Below are 15,443 nucleotides of genomic sequence, written 5' to 3'. Positions count from 1 at the left end.
GTTATGGGTAGGTTCTTCACTCAGCGAGTTGTAAGTTCATGGAATGCCCTGCCAGTAGCAGTGGTGGACTCTCCCTCTTTATGGGCATTTAAGCGGGCATTGGATAGGTATATGGAGGATAGTGGGTTAGTATAGGTTAGGTGGGCTTGGATCGGCGCAACATCGAGGGACAAAGGGCCTGTACTGCGCTGTATTGTTCTATGTTCTATGTTCTATGACATAAACTGGGAACTGTGAGCAAAAACCAAAAGAACAGATGTGCCAAGGGGAGGGGAGGTTACAGGACCCAAAACGCTAACTCCAATTTCTCTCTTCAGCTGCTGCCAGACCTGCTGACATTTTCCAACAATTGTTTTGATCTCAGGAACAAAGACCACCAAAGGTTTCCAAGTTACCCTCCTGATGAAGGGCTCGGGCCCGAAATGTCAATTTTCCTGCTTCTCAGATGTTGCCTGACCTGCTGTGCTTTTGCAGCACCACAGTCTCCAGTCTCACAATGATGTGTACTCCTTACAAACTAGCATCTATGACTTACAAGCATGCCTTTTCATAGATCAGATCAAAAAGTCACAAAGCACCCCTCCACTCCCTCCCTCCGCGATGGAGAAGAATGCATTTGACCATCTCCAAGTGAATAGTTGCAAATCTGGTTAGATGTTGGCACAGGGCTTGTTTCTGAGAGATCGCAACCCCCCGGCAGACTTCAGCAAGAGATCCCATTTTGGCATGTCACAGAATGGCATATCATAGACCAAGCCATCTTCAACCACTGGAACAAGCCAAAACTAGCACACAATATTTAGTTGCTTATAATTCAGATCACTGACTGCTCTTGGAATGCTCTCAAATTCAGATCTGCAAAGTCTGCATCCAAACAGGAAAATGCCCTAATCCCATTCTCACTGACCAACTGACTTGGGCAATACTGGACAAGATAGCACAACAGCCTACTGAAATGGGCTGTTATCAGACAATGCATTCTGCAATGCAGCAAGGGTCCTAAACTGCTGTATAACAGAGGTTGACACTTGCATCCCAAAAGGCTCACATTACATCTGGCTGCCCGAACCGGAGTTACTGCATTATTGGTGGATTGGTAGTACACAAATAAATATAACTAGATTGAGCGGGGGGGGGAGTGAATGATGAAATGAGATGACCTTAAGCTGTGCTCTGTGGTTCCAATTTCCTAATGGCCACCCAAGAAATCAGGGTGCCATTACAACAGTGGAACCAAAGCAGACTGCAAAGGAAGAGACAATTTCCAACATTCAGCCCCTCAGTACTGATCTGTTCAGATTTCGATTTTCACATTCGTCTCGAAGATAACCTGATGTGCTGTGCTGTGATTCACTTGATCCACCCCTGTCAAATCCAATTTATATTTTTGACTCCCTTGATCACTTTGAAACAGAATTTTTATCTTTAAACTCCCACACTTAGGCCCTGAGACAAGATGCAGCAACCTTTCCACATCTTATCAAACCCAATCAACATCTTCAGTCTAGGCACCAATCACTAAATGATTGGTAGCCTCAACCTATCCACAGAATACAACCCTCTTGTTCCAAGTATTGATCCTCTCCCAGAGTGTCATGAAAGCTTCATATTATCTGCCCCATCTACTTCTGCAATCAAGGTCACAAGAGGAACACAATAATTGACATTTCGGGCATAAGCCCTTAATCAGAAATGAGGCTTGTGGACCAGGGAGGGGCTGGGGAGGTATCTGGGAATGCTATAGGTACATGAAGGTGGGGGAAAAGGTGATAGCTTGAAGAGGAGGGTGGAGTGGACTGGTGGGAAGGAAGATGGATAGGTCAAGAAGGCAGTGCCAAGTTGGAGGCTGAGGACCGGGGGAAGGGAAATGAGGAAACTGGTGAAATCCACATTAGGACCCTCCAACCACGCAGGACCAAAGCAAAAGATGAGGCGTTCTTCCTCCAGGGTGTGGTGATGGAGGCAGCCCAGGAACTCCATGTCCTTGATGGAGTGGGAGGGGGAGTTGAACTGTTCGGCCACAGGATGGTGGGGTTGGTCGATGCGGGTGTCCCGGAGATCTTCTCTGAAGCGTTCCGCAAGTGGGCAACCTCTCTCCCCAATGTAGGGGAGAGCATATCGGGTGCAGCAGATATAGTTGATAACTTGTGCGGAAGGACAGGTAAATTTCTATCAGATGTTGAAGGATCCTTTGGGGCCTTGGACGGAGGTGAGGGAGGAGGTTCATGTGCAGGTTTTCGCACTACTTGCGGTGGCAGAAGGTGCCGGGGGGTGTTGGGTAGCGTGGATCAAATGGGCTCTCTGAAACACAGATAGGGTCACAAGTTGTCGCCCTGTCTCCCCGATGTAGAGGCGAGTTGGCATCCTGTCTCCCTGATGGAGACATGGTTTCAGAGAACAACTCTGGGACACTCATGCCAATCAATCCCACTGCCCCGTGGGTGAACACTTCAACTCCCCCTCCGACTCCATGAAGAACATGCAGGTCCTGGGCCTCGTCCATAGCCAAACCCTAACCACCTGACACCAGGAGGCAGAACGCCTCATGTTCCACCTTGGAATCCTCCAACCACACGGGATCAATATGGATTTCACCAGTTTCCTCACTTCCCTCCCCCCACCCCCACCTAATCCCAGATCCAATCTTCCAACTCAGTACCACCCTCTTCACGTGTCCGCTCCACCCTCCTCTCCGACCTATCACCTTTTCCCCCACCTTCATCTACCTACATTCCCCCTTCCATTTATCTCTCAGCCGTCCTGCCCACAAGTCTCATTCCTGGTGAAGGGCTTACGCCCAAAATACTGATTCTCCTCGCCTTGGGTGTTGCCTGACCAGCTGTGCTTTTCCAGCACCACATTCTTCACTCTGACCTCCAGCATGTGCAGTCCTCACTTTCTCCAAGATCACCAGAAGTCACTGAAGAACTTGCATGTATGTTTGAAACAATGTGGAGTTAAGGGCATTAAAGAGTCAATGTCAACAGCAGACCAGTCACTGTCAAGGTTAAGGGCTAAATGGCCTGCTTCAGTTTATCAGCTGAATTTGAAAATAAAACCACCCGTGACCTCCCTTTTAGATCTTAAGGGAAAGAGTTCAAAAGCAGTATTGGAAATGTGCTCTCAGCCTATGTGCTTGTTCTGTGTGTCTCTCCGACACACAACGTTGGTGCAAATCATGCATCACAAAACCCAAATCTCCCTGCACTTACAAACTTCCACTTAATCACTGTTGCAATAGCTAAATGCTTATTCTTCACACCAAATTTGAACTTGTCATTGTCCCATGTTGATACTCCATGTGCCAGATTCTTGTCCATTTGGTCACTGATTAACAACCATCTTCAGGAGATACCTTCTTCAGGAGAAAGTGAGGACTGCAGATGCTGGCGACCAGAGTTGAAAAATGTGGTGCTGGAAAAACACAGCAGGCCAGGCAGCATCCGAGGAGCAGGAGAATCGACGTTTCAGGCATAAGCCCTTTCCTGCTCCTCAGATGCTGCCTGGTTTTCGATTAGATTAGATTAGATTAGATTACTTACAGTGTGGAAACAGGACCTTCGGCCCAACAAGTCCACACCGTCCCGCCGAAGTGCAACCCACCCATACCCCTACATTTACCCCTTACCGAACACTACAGGCAATTTAGCATGGCCAATTCACCTAGTCTGCTGTGTTTTTCCAGCACCACATTTTTCATATCTTCTTCAGAATATAGTTAATAACGTATGGTGGTCTCATGTCCAATTTTAATTTATACTTATTCACTTAGCTTATCTAGGTCATTGCAGCCAAGTACCATGTATGCATTCTGTTTTCATCAGTCTTCTATTCAGGATACTATCCAACCCCTACACTGTCACCTTTGACTTTGTTCAGTGAGATGAAAAGCCTTCTGCAATCCAACTTCCAGGAGACACTATTGAATACAGAATGAACATGACCTCTTTCCTGAGGCACACTGAGGTACTGCAACCACATGTGAATTTCATTACATCCAGTTAGGCAAAGAGAAGTTCGGTCTCTGATTTTTAAATTAATTTCAGGACATACACAGGATTGAAAGCTGAGCTGTTTGAATTGAGTTAGCACTTGGCTATGAAACCAAAGAGTACCATGGATAGCCTAAATGTTGAGGAAGGCATGCTGAATCTTCCTGGGAATCTCAAGATAACCCCCCACACTGCAAACCAGTTAGAATATCATGAACATTTGATCATCTCTGCAGAAAGGAGGCTAACTAACCTATCAGTTTTGTTTTCTACCTTCCTGGCTTCATGACTTTAATGCTTATCTTTGATTCATGCTTGTTTGAAGTAACCTTGCCACATTTTACAGACTTTTCTTTCATACAGCCTTTAGAAACACCTCAGATCATAGTATGACATCCGTCTCCAGTTGAGCCTTGTCAGCCCATTAGTGGAATATTTGGTATCCTCCTCTCTGTCAATAACATGTTGTAATCTTGTGATTCTATCCAAATCTCAAAGGGCCACCACTCACTGGACTGACAATCTTCCTTCTCCAATTCCTATGCTGAGTCTTGCTATCCATGCACATTGCTTGCTAGCTTCCTCCTACACTTGAACATCTTTCTCCTGAGACTTGTCTCATGCCTTCTTTAACTGTTGATTATGACTTGTCTGTATACATTTTTTTGTCTCATAGCCACATGTGCCCAATTCACTTCAGACAGCTCCGCTTTCATTCCCACATATGTCCTGAAGATCATTTAAACATCAGAGACCCAATCTTCTCTTTGCTTAACTGGATATATTGAAATTCACGTGGTTGCAGTACCTCAGTGTGCATCAAGAAACAGGTCATGACATAATGCGATCGTAGTGTAATGCCAAGTCAAATATTACCTGCTCACTGCTGAGTCTCAAAATGTACTGTGGACACAAAATATCTCAAAATGATTCCATCAACCCATGATCCATTTGATAACTGCCTTTTTAATTTTTAGTCTTACTGCTTGGATTGAAGTCAATGATGCACATTGCCATGCGTTTGTCATCTGATATACTTTGTCCTACATTGGGGGTACTGTAAACCACAATCCCCAGGGACCTTGTTTTACAACCAAGCATCTCCACTCAACTTACAATCATAGCTGAACCAGGCACCTTGAATGACTGAACAAACGTCATCCTTGAAGAGTCATGATTTGGAAATGCTGATGTTGGACTGGGGTGTACAAAGTAAAAAAATCACACAACACCAGATTACAGTCCAACAGGTTTGTTTGGAAGCACTAGCTTTTGGAGCGCTGCTCCTTCATCAGGTGGTTGTGGAGAATCGCCTTATGAAGGAGCAGTGCTCCGAAAGCTAGTGCTTCCAAATAAATCTGCTGGACTATAACCTGGTGTTGTGTGATTTTTATCCTCGACGACAATGCGTTGCATCTACGTATTATCCAGTTTCCAATGTATCTTCATGATCAAAGCTTTCTGTTTTGCTGGTACAGTGCACCAGCATCTGGCTCTTGATTTTGACCCTGCATGTGACCTAGGCTCAAATGCCTTGGAAGCATTTCATGACCCAATGAAGAGAGACTTGCATTCCACAACTAACCTGGGTTTTACCTGACTTCATTCCAGCATTTCATATCTACCATGGGCAGTATTTCATTCTCCATGCACTCACTGATCATTGATAAGAAAATAAACCATAACAAAGACTTTACCATTGAGCCAGGACGCTAGATATTCCGTCTTCATAGAGTAGTGAGGCCCCAAGTTGCGCAGAATAACTGGTTCTGTGCCAAGGAAGTTGTTCAGCGTAGCAGAATATAACTCCCCATCTGCAGTGAGAGAGGAATAAAAAGCAGCATTACAAGCCAAATGTCACTTGTGTTGCAGAACAACTCATGATGTGATGCAAAAGGGAATCCGAGCAAACCCAGATGAGCAACTATTGCTCTGCTGTTTGGATTGGTGGGCTATCACTATCAGGCTCAAACGTCCTATCCAACCCTGTACAAGTCCAGACTCACAACATTGTAGACTTGCACAATTTGTTTCCTTGTGCACAATTGCCAAACTTCTCTCTGTACAATTTTAATCAGTAAACAATTAACAACTTGGACCCAGAAACCATTTGTAGTAGACTCTTTGCTCAGTCAGACTTAAAACAACGCAGAGTCCTTAATTTTCCTGGACACAGCAGTGAATTCATAAATCGTTTAGAAGAAAAAACAAAGTAAAATCATTGGGCAATCACCCAAGCTGCTGACTTCCAAATGAATCACTTAGACCTTGAGCGTCTTTCAGTTTGTTTCCAGGTGCTCATTTCACTGACCACTAGTTAAAACCTGTGCCACATCCTTACCATGTACACAGTCATGCACGTTCTCTCCAACTGCTGTTATCATTGTCAAGCACCTCAAACTTGCAGCTTGCTCCAAATGAGTGACAGATTGGATTTTGCACATTACATAGTACGGCTATACTCATTTATGACCATTTGTGAAGCATGAACTGCACCCCCTGTTCCTGCTGCCTCATGTGAGACCCATTTTGATTTTCTCTCAGATTGATCACAGTCAAAGTCATTTTTGTCCATGACCAGAATCTTCTTAACATGCTAGAATATCACTGTCATTGTGGTTGCTTTAATTTCAACATCCCATACAGGACTTAGTTGGCATGAATTGTTTTGCAACCAGACTCATTTCATTCACATATGCTTTTTGACCAGAGCTACTTGAACACAGTATGATCAGCAATCCTGACTTACTTTTTCCCCCTGCATGCTTCCTACCTTGAACAAGTGCAGCCAAGCTGAATAAGCTAACTCCCAGTACAAAGTATGCAGCAAATGGGTGAAGGTGCAATCTAAGACAAACCTGCACACCACTTACTTTTGGTCAATCTGCTGCAATCTTCTCCAAAATTGCCATCACTCGCTTCGGTCATATTCCGCTACTTTCAGAAAGCATGCAACTGTTACTTTCTGCGATTGAGCCAGCACCTAACTCTCAACTCCAACATATCCTAATAACTCAACTCAACTCCTCATTGGTCGTCTCCTTAACTAATACATGAAGTCATTTAGTACAGCAGAATAAAAAGCAGATAGCATTTTCTCTTGTTCTTAAACCGAATTCATGAGGAGAAAGGATGTCTTTCAAAGCTCAATCATGTTAACTAAGACTGCAGCAGAGCACTTCCAGTCAGCTACCAAATGTCGAAATGTTGCTTCCTTTTCTGTGATGCCTGAGCACCATCTGATCTTGTAGGAAAAATCTGTTCCATGGCTCCCTGAGTGGAGTGATGACATGCACCACTTTGTTTTTGTGAACAAACCCATGAATTGACATGCAACAGAGGCTCGAGCTCCACTCTAAACCCAAGACCCACAGCAGCATCAGACACAGACTGTGCATTCAAATGTCTCTGTTTCACACGTACAGAATGGTTTTTCTATATATGGACCAGAGAGAAACAGCTGAAACTATCTGAAACGTTTTCTCCACAATGACCAAACAATGCAGCTCCAAAAACTACAAATGCTTGCTTTGAAGGATTCTTCAGTTATATCCTCATGTACTCACCCACAATCAGACCAGTGTGACTTTTTGCAGGGTCATAAGGGCACTTGCCTTTCCCATCTTCCATGGCCATTTGGTTTAAAGTGAAATTTTGCACCTCCTGTGAAATTATTTTTTAAAACACATTTTTATTCCTTTTTATAAAGCAGCAACTGTTCACTCATTTGAACACTTTGTGTAGATACAGTAATAGGAAACACTCATTCAGAAAAAAACACAAGACACAACAGGTTCTGGACCAGACATCAAAACATTTATCCAAGGGTTAGTGACATCAAAACATTTGACGACAGACATCAACAAAAGTTGCTGTCACCTAATAACAAGGGGTTAATGAAAATGATTTAGGAACTCAAGTAACGGTGTACATGACAACTTAAGTATACTCCTGAGAGAGCATACAGGTTGAGAAGTACAGAGTCAACGAGGAACGGTACTGTACAGTAGATAATTGCCATGTATTAAAGGCATTAAAGCCTTCCCACCCCAGAACACTGGCAAAGTAGAGCTGATAAAAGATTTCCAAAGCAAAGCAATCAACAGGGAGAACTGGGTGAAGCCCATTGCAGGATTATGGGCAGGAGAAACGATACTTCATCACTTCCTCCCATGGTAACTCCATTCCAAATCTTTCCTGTGTTCAACCAGCAATGCCCCTTGCTGGTGTCACTCCATCTGACACTTGCAAATAACCAGCTGGTTGTTAATACACCCCTTTCAGATATGAAATTTCATTAAATGCTGCCATCTCACCCATCGCTGAAGCTTCTCACATCCCTGACTTATAACCAAAATACACCATCATAGCCTTCACTGACATTCACGTCACAATTTCTGTGGTTCCTGATCGTCCCCTAAACTCTGGCACTAGTGAAATGATGGCTTTATTCAGAGCTTCCTTAACAATGCTGTCACAACCAACCATTCATTTGATGGAAAAAGTAGACTCTCGGCAGAATTTCAACTGTCTTCCACTCTCCAAGCCGTTATTCTTCAACTCTAGCTTTTTGCGACTTTGCAGAGGATGGAACCACTGGGTGACCACCTAATGTGCATCTGCCCAGCCCCACGAGAGCTGCGATGTCTATTAATTTACAACTTGGGCAAACAAGACACAAACAGCCATGGGTGGGGGGTCAGTTGTCAGCCTGGTGGGAGATAACCAGTTGAATTCTACTGCCCTGTAGCGAGACGTGACTGATGCCCAGAGTCAGTAGCATAGCTGACAATACGATGGCTTGAAATTGTAGTCTGCTCACTCCAGCCCATCAGCAGAGCAGGGCAACTAGGAGGAAAAGGCTGATTTTCCTCTTGGTGAGGATCAATTTATATCCAAGGGGTGCAAATGGCAAAAGGCTGACAGAAACAGATTCTTTGAAAGCTTTCTCAATACTGGATGTGTACTGAAGCACAACAAATGCTGGGCTACTTGGGCAAAACAAAGGAACAGTATCATCGAATACAGAACATTACAGCGCCATACAGGCCCTTCAGCACTCCATGTTGCACCAACGTGTGAAATTAATCTGATGCTCATCTAACCTACACCATTACATATGTATGTCCAATGCCCATTTAAATGCCCTTGACGTCAGCAAGTCTGCTACTGTTGCAGGCAGGCCGTTCCAGGCCCCTATGACTCTCTAAATAAATAAACTACCCCGATATCTGTCCTGAATCTGTCACCCCTCAATTTAAAGCTATGTCCCCTCATGTTAGCCTTCACCATCTGAGGAAAAAGGCTCTCACACCCAATCTTATATGTCTCGATTAAGTCACCTCTCAACCTTCTTCTCTCCAATGAAAACAGCATCAGTTCCCTCAGCCTCTCCTCCTAAGACCTTCCCTCCATACCAGGCAACATCAGAGTGAATCTCCTCTGAACCCTTTCCAAAACTTCCATGGGCAGCACGGTGGCACAGTGGGTAGCACTATTGCCTCACAGCGCCAGAGACCTGGGTTCAATTCCCGCCTCGGGCAACTATATGTGGAGCTTGCACATTCTGCGAGGGTTTCTTGCGGGTGCTCCGGTTTCCTCCCACAATCCAAAAATGTGCAGGTTAGGTGAATTGGCCATGCTAAATTGCCTGTAGTGTTAGGTGAAGGGGTAAATGTAGGGGAATGGGTCTGGGTGGGTTGCTCTTCGGAGGGTCGGTGTAGACTTGTTAGGCCCAAGGCCACTGTAATGTGGAAACCTAATCTAATCTAATCCTTCCTACAATGCAGAGACCATAACTACATGCAATACTTCAGGTGCGGCCTTACCAGTGTCTTGTACAGCTGAAGCATGATATCATGGCTCCAAAACTCAATACCCCTAACAATAAACGCCAATACACCATATGCCTTCTGAATAACCCTATCAACTTGGGTGGAACCTTTCAGGGATCTACGTACCTGAACACAGATCTCTCGGTTCATCGACACTGCCAAGAATTTTACTATTAACCGAATACTCTGCATTCCTATTCCTTCTTCTGAAGGGAACTACCTCACACATTTCCGCATTAAACTCCATTTGCTACTTCTCAGCCCAACTCTGCATCTTACTGATGTCCCTCTGTAACCCAAAACATTCCTCAACACTATCCCCAACTTTGCCTTAAATTTACTGACCCATCTTTCTATGCCCACGTCCAGGTTATTTATAAAAATAACAAACAGCAGTGACTCCAAAACAGTTCCTTGCGGCACACCACTGGTAACGGAGCTCCAGGATGAACATACCCCATCAACCCCACCACTCTCTCTTCTTTCAGCGAGCCAATTGCTGATCCAAACTGCTAAATGACCTTCAATCCTGCACTCTGCACCCAGCAGCTTATTTTAGCCATGAGCATAATCTCCCCTCAAGTTGACCATCGAGTAGTCATCACGCCAGTTTGACTTGGTGCACCAGACAGCAGCCTTAATTATCCTTGACATGCCAGCATACTCTCTTCATTTGAAAGAAAACACACGTAATAACATTGGGTCAAAATTATATTTATTAGGGGTTCAGCCCTTGTAATGGAATGCTGCTTTACTTCAGAGACAAAATGATCAATATTCCTTTAATGCATAGTTCCTCATTGCAATGGGATGGAAGCATAACGCAACAGAATAAAATTTCCCTCGATCCACCTGGTTAAAAAAAGCTACACCTGCCTTGACTTAGCACCTATAACAGTTCAGCATTGCTCCTTCCTTTATGTCTCATGCAACAGTGCTCTGAAGGAAGATCATAGGAGGCAGTATCCTTGGACATAAAACAGTACTTACAATATACGTGCACCTGGGCTGAAAGGCATAGGTCCCGCAGATATATAGGTGAGTACTGTTGAAGTTCTGCAGGAAGCGAATGTAATTGAAGCAGTCAGTCTGAAAGGAGAACAAATCAACACTTCAGTTCTGCATCATGACAACACAACCACAGCTCAGCAGCACACACTGACTCTCAAACCTCCCCGGGTTTGGTCCCAATGCATTACTGTAGCAGTTGCCTTACATGCAATGACAGACACGTTTATTGCTCTTTACTTCCATGCATCAGACTGGCAGGTGGAGCTTTCCTCACTAATGTCAATGCTTCATCTCCAAAATGTACAATGACACTCATGTTCCTTAAATTGCTCACAACCAGCTCAACCTCAGTGGCTTTAAAAACACAACAGCTTAACTGATCAAAATCAAGGCTATTATTTTATGTCAGTGTGCTGACAGCCTGCAATTTGGCTCAAGTTGCATGCATTATTCTAACGTGCTTATGCACAATGCTTCTGCAACTATTAGCCAATCATATCACATTAAAACTTCTCAACATACCTGATTGTTCTTCCCCTTCTGAACACACTCCATTTTCTTCTCAACAGGGGCATCCCAAACAATCTGCCTCAGATAGAAACAAAAAACAATTAAAAATGCAGTTAGGTAAATGGCCTTTTCTTTATGCAGTCTGTTTTCCACACCCTCAATTTTCTCTCGCAAAACGGTCAAAATCTGAGCCACAGGTCCACTGGCATGCATTACCGCTGATGTGAGCTCACGTCAGCTCCATCCCTTATTCGTCCCGAGAGAGAGTACAAAATTGAATTTAGTCATGTAATGACACAAAATTGCAACACAATCTTATAATCTTCTCACACGGAGGGGCTAACAGCTGCTAGTACTTGCTACTCTGGAAGGCAAGAGGTTGAAGGGTCTCCTTTTAGAAAATCATGAGGGGTATAGATATGGTGAATAACCAAGGTCCTTTCCGAAGGGTTGGGGGGTCCAAAACTAGAGGGCAGAGGTTTAAGGTGACAGGGGAAAGATAAACAAGAACCAGAGGGGCAACTTTTTCATGCTGAGGGGTTGCTTTCTGGAACAAGTTGCCAGATGAAGTGGACAAGGTGAGTACAATTACAACCTTCATTTACAAAACATTTGCATAGGCACATGAATCGGCAAGGTATACAGGGATTTGGGCCAAATGGGACCGATTCATATTAGGAAACCTGGTCAGCATGTAGGAGTTGGACTGAGGGGGTCTGTTTCGATGCTGTCTGCCAATGAGGATTTCCTTCAATATTGTGGCTTTGAATAAAAATTGTTGCTATTTCAAAAGGTTTGTGCAGTGTGGAGCTGAGACATAGACCAAAAAAAAATCAGTTAAGCCATTAAGACAGAATGCTACAAAACATTCAGACAGATTGCCCAAAACACATGAAATTTGACTCTCATTTTTGGGCAGCTCAGTATGAAGTGTTATGCAGCTAAGAAAAATGGCCAGACAAAGAATCATGCGCTAATGGACAGCTGACGTGAAAGACAAATAGGCTTGTTGGAAACTCTGAGCCAGGCTCAACTTTGGCTTGGTGTTATGCCATGTAGAGCATTTAACAGCTCAGACATGTCCACTTCAGAATTCAGCGTCTCCCACCTCCACATAGCGTTAAAACTGAAGTACCACTTGCAATATCAATTGTGAAAGACGTCTGCCGTAAGGGTTCTCCTCCTTCAACGTAATTCAAACCACACCCTTACGCTCAAGATCCAAATTTGAAATGGGACAACCAAAGCTAAGATGAAAAAGACTCAAAAAGCCCAGTGCTCCAGTAGTCAAAGGTGTTTCAAAGTGCAATGATGCAACATAAAGGAATGCAATGATGCGACATAGAGGAATGTAGTAAAGCTGATATCTGTGCGGCAAGGTACTGATGGCTGCATGATTCAACATTGAACACGAATCACTGGGACTCAGCGTTTGACAAAATGCAGTGACAAGAACCCCAATTGCGCTCCTCAGTAGCAAGGCTGGAGAGTACATAATGTGGTTGCATGTCAGCATCCAAAAAGGAATTTGAGCATGGCCCAGGACCAGATGGAGTCAGCGGGCCATGTGCAACACGATATCTCCTCCAGGTTGTTGGTGTGTGTGTGTGTGTGTGGGGGGGGGGGGGGGGGGGTGCGTGGTGCATGGTGCGTGTGTCTGTGAAATCCTGCTATATGCAATTTCACACAAAATCATACCATATGTGAATATGGCATTATTCCTTTAAAGTGATAGAGTTTTGCTCTCGTTTGTCTTTCACATGGCTTCGTTAGCCTGTGCAGGAACAAAACAAACGCTCACAACATGCTATCATCTTCTCGGACTCATCATAAATGCTCATTCCATTGAGACTGAAGCGCAGCATGTCTTTCATTCCAAACAAGGCACTAATACAATTGCTGAAACGTCTCAGGAGACCAAAAACTGTAACAAAGATACGACCCCCTCAAACTCAGGGGAGCTATACAAACTGGCGCAGAGCTAGAACCCCATTTGTCAATAAGCAGAACAATAACACTCATCCAAATGTGTCCTTGAATTCTAGCCAAAGTCACTAAAATTATACACAGTAATTAAGCATTTATTTATAAGACAAGAGAAAATGAGCAAACAGCAGGGACGCAAGAGCTGATTATAGCTGTAATTTAACACTAATCTCGTCTTGCCAAACACATCCTATTAAGCACGACAGGTAAATGTAACAGGTTACCTAATGTTTGCAGGGTGCACTCAGAACACTGTCAGAATGTTGAAGAGTCTCAGTAACACAATACAAACACACCCTTCGGTCCAACTTGTCCATGCCAAACCACATATCCCAAATAAAAATCGGTTCATTTGCCGATGTGTTTGGATCTTGTCCCTCTAAACCTTCACTATTCACTTACCTGTTCAAAACTGTACCTGCATCTACTACTTCCTTCAGCATTCATTTCATTTAAGTTCCTCTGTGGACAAGTTGCTCCTCAGGTCCCTGTGAACTAGTTCCCCTCCCACGTTAAAATTATACCTTCCCGTTTTTGACTCCCCTACCCTGGGAAAGGCAACATTCATTATGTAACGTCTACAGCTATGGACCAGGCCAGACCCCCTGAAAACATTTCAAGAAGGGAGCCTAGACTCCAACTTTTCTCATTGTTTTAGGCAGGTGAATGGTGAATATTCCAGGAGTGATGCAGCTGGCCCAACCAGTCTTAAAACACTGTTTACTTACAGGCTACTGAAGAAAACACCAAAGAAAAAACAAAGAACCAAATTTACAATAACAATCTATCTGAAAACCCAGTTGAACTCTATCGCAACTTAATGGTGCTCTTCCAAATATTTGCAATATTCCCATAAACATCTCCTTGGCATTAAAAGGTAAAATCAAACACAGGTTCTGACAGGAGAGATGTCAGCAAGAAAGTGAGAGCATCAGCAAGGAACTGCTTCTTTGGGTTCCCATGGTAAAACATAACTAGCAGCTGCAAACCAAACAGCTTGCTCAAACCAAATCAAACGCAACCCTCAACTGGAAGAACTCGCCATTCCCGTCACTGTACAAGTCTCTTGTTTAAAAAAAAAACACTTAAAAGCATTCTCAAGTAGACCTTTCCAGACATATCAAAACCTCAGCCTTTACAAGCCCTCTGAAAAAGAGAACAAGGACAGAATAACCTTGAAGGAGCAGTATCGCCACAATACGCATCATCCTTTTTGACATGTTTAAGATGACTCCTCAATCTCTTACACTTCAGGGGATAAGCAGTCCCAAACAATCTGGCCTCTCCTAGTCTCGGTAACAATCTTCAAAGTCTTTTCGGCATGCCTTGCAATTTAAGATGCTTCCTGTTGTACAGTAACCAGAATTAGACAGTGTCCTCCAAAAGCAGCCTCACAAACATCATGTCTGAACTCCTGAAGTCAATACTCTGACCTATGAAGGCATTAGTGTCAAATATCTTCACCACCCTACCTACTGCTCATGTCTGTTTTATGCAAAATGCAACTGCACCCCGAGCTGACTATTTCACAACAGTCCCCAGGTCCCATTAAATACTCAGGCAATTTTCTTGAGTGTCCACTGCACTATGTATTTCGGTGTCAGCCACAAACACATGAACCCTGTCTGCAAGATTCTCATCCAAATCATTTACGTAAATGACAAAAAAAAGTGGACTTGCACAGATATCTCCAGCACACACATGTCCATGCTAATCTTTAAACAGGTCAAGAGTGTGGTTCTGGAAAAGCATAAGTCAGGCAGCAACTAGGAGCAGGAAAAGCGACATTTCGGGCGAAAGCCCTTCATCAGACATTCCCAATGAAGGGCTCTTGCCAGAAACGTCGATTTTCCTGCTCCCCAGATGCTGCCTGACCTGCTGTGCTTTTCCAGCACCACAATCATGACTCTAATCGCCATCATCTGCAGTACTCACTTTCTCCTAATCTTTAAACAGCCCGATTCTCTCCCTAGTTCACGATGTGGACGTGACTTGATCCAAACTCCCAAGTCAAGTCACGTGGAAGGGGCTGGGGAAGTCAGAATAAACCTGAGCTAAATGCTCAAAACCTCCTCGGGAAGCCGCAACACAGCTCAGGTCATTGTGTTGT

General features: G+C 44.0%; 1 protein-coding gene across 12 annotated transcripts in view; it reads right to left on the bottom strand.

Moving 5' to 3' along the window:
• sema4c (sema domain, immunoglobulin domain (Ig), transmembrane domain (TM) and short cytoplasmic domain, (semaphorin) 4C) overlaps positions 1-15,443 on the bottom strand; it is a 115,442-nt gene that overhangs the window by 19,357 nt on the left and 80,642 nt on the right. For all 12 annotated transcript variants that reach the window (XR_006309910.1, XM_043681280.1, XM_043681287.1 and 9 more), the window contains 4 exons: positions 11,360-11,422; positions 10,817-10,915; positions 7,559-7,655; positions 5,690-5,806 (listed from right to left, as the gene is read on the bottom strand). Coding sequence is in view for 11 of the 12 variants with exons in the window: in XM_043681280.1 (XP_043537215.1) it covers positions 5,690-5,806; positions 7,559-7,655; positions 10,817-10,915; positions 11,360-11,422 (376 nt within the window). In the remaining variant the exon portion in view is untranslated. The remainder of the gene's footprint in view (positions 1-5,689; positions 5,807-7,558; positions 7,656-10,816; positions 10,916-11,359; positions 11,423-15,443) is intronic.

Source organism: Chiloscyllium plagiosum, chromosome 42 (genome assembly GCF_004010195.1).
Source record: "Chiloscyllium plagiosum isolate BGI_BamShark_2017 chromosome 42, ASM401019v2, whole genome shotgun sequence".
In the NCBI taxonomy this organism is placed as follows: domain Eukaryota; kingdom Metazoa; phylum Chordata; class Chondrichthyes; order Orectolobiformes; family Hemiscylliidae; genus Chiloscyllium; species Chiloscyllium plagiosum.
Note: the sequence above shows the minus strand (reverse complement) of the source record. Positions and strands in the feature narration are given on the sequence as shown.